This window comes from Nansenia antarctica, assembly GCF_963989245.1.
Source record: "Nansenia antarctica genome assembly, chromosome: 8".
Classification (NCBI taxonomy): Eukaryota; Metazoa; Chordata; class Actinopteri; order Argentiniformes; family Microstomatidae; genus Nansenia; species Nansenia antarctica.
The window spans coordinates 36799546-36804545 of NC_137678.1; the positions used below are offsets into that span (position 1 = coordinate 36799546).

Sequence of the window (5000 nt, forward strand, 5' to 3'; positions counted from 1 at the left end):
TAAAAAGGAACATCGCTATGAATATAATGAATGATGATCTATCTGCATGTTAAGCACATCACAACATGCTGATAGAACATTAACATACTAAAAACACATACCTACACATAATTAGATATTTAGTGATCCTAAAACTGTTCTTTTATATATATAAAGTGGGATCTTCAACACTTCACTGCTGGTGAATAAAATACAGTCTTCATAAGGCTCTATAATTCACACTGGGGGGTATTCCATCAACGTTGCTAAAATTCAGGCTTATTCTGATAAGTCTCACAAGATTTATATATAAAATCCAGTCTTATTTTGATAAATCTTGTGAGATTTATAAAAAAATAAGCCTGGATTTTCCTTTAGCGACATTGATGGAATACCCCCCTGGGCTAGGTTTAAACTTAGGGTCAGAGTTAGAGTTAGGTCAGGGTCAGGGGTTACCAGGGACTGGGCCAGGGTCTTGGCGCTGGCCTGGTCTTTATAGAGAGCAGCTCGGCCAAACTTCACATCCAGAACCAACGCAGTCAGAGACTCCGCCCCCTTCTTGGAGATGATGGACCCTGCGTTAGAACACACACACATACACACACACACACACACACACACACATACATACAGTATACATACATACAGACATACAGACACACACACACACACACACACATACATACAGTATACATACAGTACATACAGACGTACAGACACACACACACACACACACACACACACACACACACACACAGAGACAGACATCAGTAACAACATGTCACATGGTTTTGTTTTCTTGGATCAGAGTTTTTTTTATCATCTCCGGGTGTGAGGGAATCCAGGCCCATCTGCACACGCACACGCACACACGCACACACACACACACACACACACACACCTGTGATGAGGGGCAGGCTGTCTACAGTGGATGTGACGTCTCGGAGGGCATAGAGAACTTTATCAGCTGGCACTAGGTTCTCTGTCTGGCCCACAATGCAACAGCCAACCTCCTCCAGGATTCTCTGCAGCTGAACACAGAACATCAACATAGCTAACAGCTAACAAAACCATAGACTAAAATCAGCATCACTAACGGCTAACAACACAATAGACTAAGATCAACATTGCTAACGGCTAACAACAACATAGACTAACATCAGCATCACTAACGGCTCGCTAACGGCTGATCGCTGTGCGTGTGTGTGTGTGTGTGTGTGTGTGAGTGTGTGTGTGTGTGACCTGCCTTCTCTACTGGCTGTAGGATGGTGTATCCCGGGATGGACTCCAGCTTGTCCAGCGTTCCCCCTGTGTGAGCCAGGCCTCTACCACTGATCATAGGAACCTACACACACACACACACACACACACACACACAGTTAGGGTCAGGGTCGGGTTAGGGTTAGGGTCAGGGTGGGTCAGGGTCAGGGTCAGCGTCAGGGTCAGGGTCAGAGTTACCTTGCATCCACAGGCGGCCAGGGCCGGGGCCAACACCAGGCTGATCTTGTCTCCAACGCCGCCTGTCGAGTGCTTGTCTACCACTAGCCCCGCCCACTCCGCTGGCCATGACATCACTTCCCCTGACGTCATCATCTCCTTGGTCAGAGCGAGAGTCTCCTCTGTTGTCATGCCCTGCTGCCAGATGGCCATCAGCATGGCTCCTACACACACATACACACACACACATGCACGCACACACGCACACACGCACACGCACTCACTCACACACACACACACACACACACGCACACGCACACGCACTCACTCACACACACACACACACAAACGCACACACACACACACACACACACACACACGCATGCATGCACACACACAAACATACGTGCACACACACATGCATGCACACACATGTGCACACACACATGCATGCACACACACACACATGCACAAAAACACACACACACACACACACACACACACACAGGAGGAGTCAGGCGTATCACCAGGGTTCCAATATTATGACTCAGATGAATACACAGGCGAGCCCTGTGTAGCGGGGAGTCCAGTTGAGAGTTATAGCCTAAACTACAGAAATGCTGCCTTATATTAGAGGAGGAAGGCCCATAGAGGATATTCAGCCCAGTTCAGTGGACATATCCCCGGTCCTCGGCTAGACCAATGGCTAAGGACCCAGGGATAAGCCCAGAATCACCCCGGGATCTCACAGGAATCTTCCGCTCCAGGATGACTGCTCCTGGACCCTGTTCGAGTCGAGCCCGACATCACAGAGGACTCAAGTTTCTCAATTTCCACTATACTGATTTCATCAGAGGAGAAGAGGGGCAACCATCCTCAAGGCCACCAGAGGGAGGCACAGAGCAGCCGCCTTCACCAGAATTCATGGTCACTCTACCACCAGCAGGTGGGGACATGGAGCAGTCAGCTCAGCCAGAGATCATCGTAAACAATGGGACAACCTTGGCAACTTTCCAGAAAGGTCATGAGCGAGTTGTGCAAGATTGGAGTTGTGCAAGTTTGATTGGTACTGATTGACTGAAATACAACCCTTGCTTGCTGCTGGAAATATAATCAGGAAGTGTGTTTTTGTGTGTGTGTGTGTGTGTGTGTGTGTGTCTTGTAAGAGGAGCAAATGTACATCAACAGAGTGTCTCAGCACAAAAGCTCAACGGAGCAGTCCCTGTTGATCACATCTATAGGTTGACATTCAGTTCTTGAACAATATCACATGGGCAGTTTGTCCTTGGTCTTCCCCCATGTAAGTTCAACTGTTGGTCACTCTGAACTGGATAACCCCACCACAAGGGGAGCAGGAGCAGCCGCACCCTCATTCTTGTTATTCACTTCTGAATATGAGGGTATACTGTGGTTTTCATTCCGTTATTCATAATCATTCAATCATTCATAGTCTTAAGCAATCATTGTCACATTTTATTGGTATTAAAAACATTTTTCTCACAGTGTGTGTGTACCTATCTGGCTGTCCTGTATGGTGTGTGTGTGTGTGTGTGTGTGTGTGTGTGTGTGTGTGTGTATGTGTGTGTACCTATCTGTCTGTCCTGTATGGTGTGCGTGTGTGTGTGTGTGTGTGTGTGTGTGTGTACCTATCTGGCTGTCCTGGATGGTCTTGTATTTGACTCCCAGGATGAAGTCTCGTATCTCTGCGGCACTGAGCTGCTCGCCATCACGCTTCCTCCTGATGAGCTCCGGAAATGACATCCTGAGAAAAAAACACACACACACACACACACTAATGAGAGACACACATTAACACACACACAAAATAATGACAGACACACACACAGTACACACACACACACACACAAAATAATGTCAGACACAAACAGTAATGACAGACACAGATAAACACACACACACACACACACTCACTCAATAATGACACACACACACGCAAAATAAGAACAGACACACACACACACACACACACACACAAAATAATGTCAGACACAAACAGTAATGACAGACACAGATAAACACACACACACACACACACTCACTCAATAATGACACACACACGCAAAATAAGAACAGACACACACACACACACACACACACATACATACGTGGTTCTGTGTCCGGCTGTGTTTCCTGCTGCTACTATTAGCCGTGTCCTCCAGCCTCTGGCCTTTTCTTTTCATTTTGCCGGTCAAAGACCTCCAGCTGTCTGCTGTCACTCATTAACCTCCCTGGGGAGGCTGGAGTACCTGTACAACAATAACAGCATAACAGTCCCAGTGTGCAGGGGGTCCCAGTGTGCAGGGGGTCCCAGTGTGCAGGGGGTCCCAGTGTGCAGGGGGGCCCAGTGTGCAGGGGGGCCCAGTGTGCAGGGGGACGTGTTCAAAAGCAAGGACTGTGTGATCATCTTATTATGTGTAGTTATATGTTGTTTATATGTATGTTTTTAGCATATTCATGTTCTATCAGCATGCTGTGATGTGCTAAACATGCAGTTAGATGTTCGTAGCGATGTTCCTTTTTAGCTGCTAGCGACTAGCAGCTGTTTTGTGTGTTTTGATTCAGAGAGCGTTTCTCCTCTATTTGGTTTGAGGTGTAACAACATTCAAATAAGCATATCTTCTTCAACTATTTTCAATGTATGATTTCAATGTATGACACACCACACACCATTGAAAGCTTACAATCTGCACTTTCATAATCTGAAAAAAATTACTTTTTAACCAGACCCTGTCACATTTGTGCAGAATCTCACCGAATACTAAGTGGTAACCCTAGATTTTTCACCACACTACAGACAGAATCTGTCATTTGAACCCAAGCGTGACGTTAACATGCCTATCTCAGCAGGAAGGTGTCCCAAGCAGCAACATGTGACTGATCTGTTTTATGGCTTTAGAGTTAAAGCAACCCCTCCCCCACCCCACCCCAAACACCCACACTACTAATACACTTACTCTACTACTACTACTAGTAAATCCACCTACACTACTACTACTACTACTAGTAAATCCACCACACTACCACTACTACTAGTAAACACACTGTCACTACTACTACTACTACTAAATCCCCTTACACTACTACTACTAGTAAATCCACTTACACTAGTACTACTACTACTAGTAGTAAATCCACTTACACTAGTACTACTACTACTACTACTAGTAGTAAATACACTTACACTACTACTACTACTACTACTACTACTACTACTACTACTAGTAGTAGTAAATACACTTACACTACTACTACTACTAAATACACCTACACTACTAGTAGTAGTAAATACACTTACACTACTACTACTACTAGTAGTAAATACACTTACACTACTACTACTACTAGTAAATACACTTACACTACTACTACTACTACTACTACTACTACTAGTAAATACACTTACACTACTACTACTACTACTAGTAAATCCACCTACCCTGCTACTACTAGTAAATCCATCTACACTACTACTACTACTACTACTACTACTAGTAGTAGTAGTAAATACACCTACAGTACTACTACTACTACTACTACTACTACTACTACTAGTAAATCCACCT

The 5000-nt window shown here is 45.1% G+C and overlaps 1 protein-coding gene across 1 annotated transcript in view; it reads right to left on the minus strand.

Moving 5' to 3' along the window:
- Nucleotides 1–3631, minus strand: part of tymp (thymidine phosphorylase) — a 5952-nt gene extending 2321 nt beyond the window's left edge. The window contains exons 1-6 of the mRNA XM_080537421.1: nucleotides 3543–3631; nucleotides 3063–3178; nucleotides 1438–1640; nucleotides 1226–1324; nucleotides 881–1010; nucleotides 436–554 (exon numbers count right to left, since the gene is read on the minus strand). Coding sequence (XP_080393547.1) covers nucleotides 436–554; nucleotides 881–1010; nucleotides 1226–1324; nucleotides 1438–1640; nucleotides 3063–3177 — 666 coding nt within the window. The 5' untranslated portion in view covers nucleotide 3178; nucleotides 3543–3631. The remainder of the gene's footprint in view (nucleotides 1–435; nucleotides 555–880; nucleotides 1011–1225; nucleotides 1325–1437; nucleotides 1641–3062; nucleotides 3179–3542) is intronic.
- Between the last annotated feature and the right edge of the window lie 1369 nt (nucleotides 3632–5000).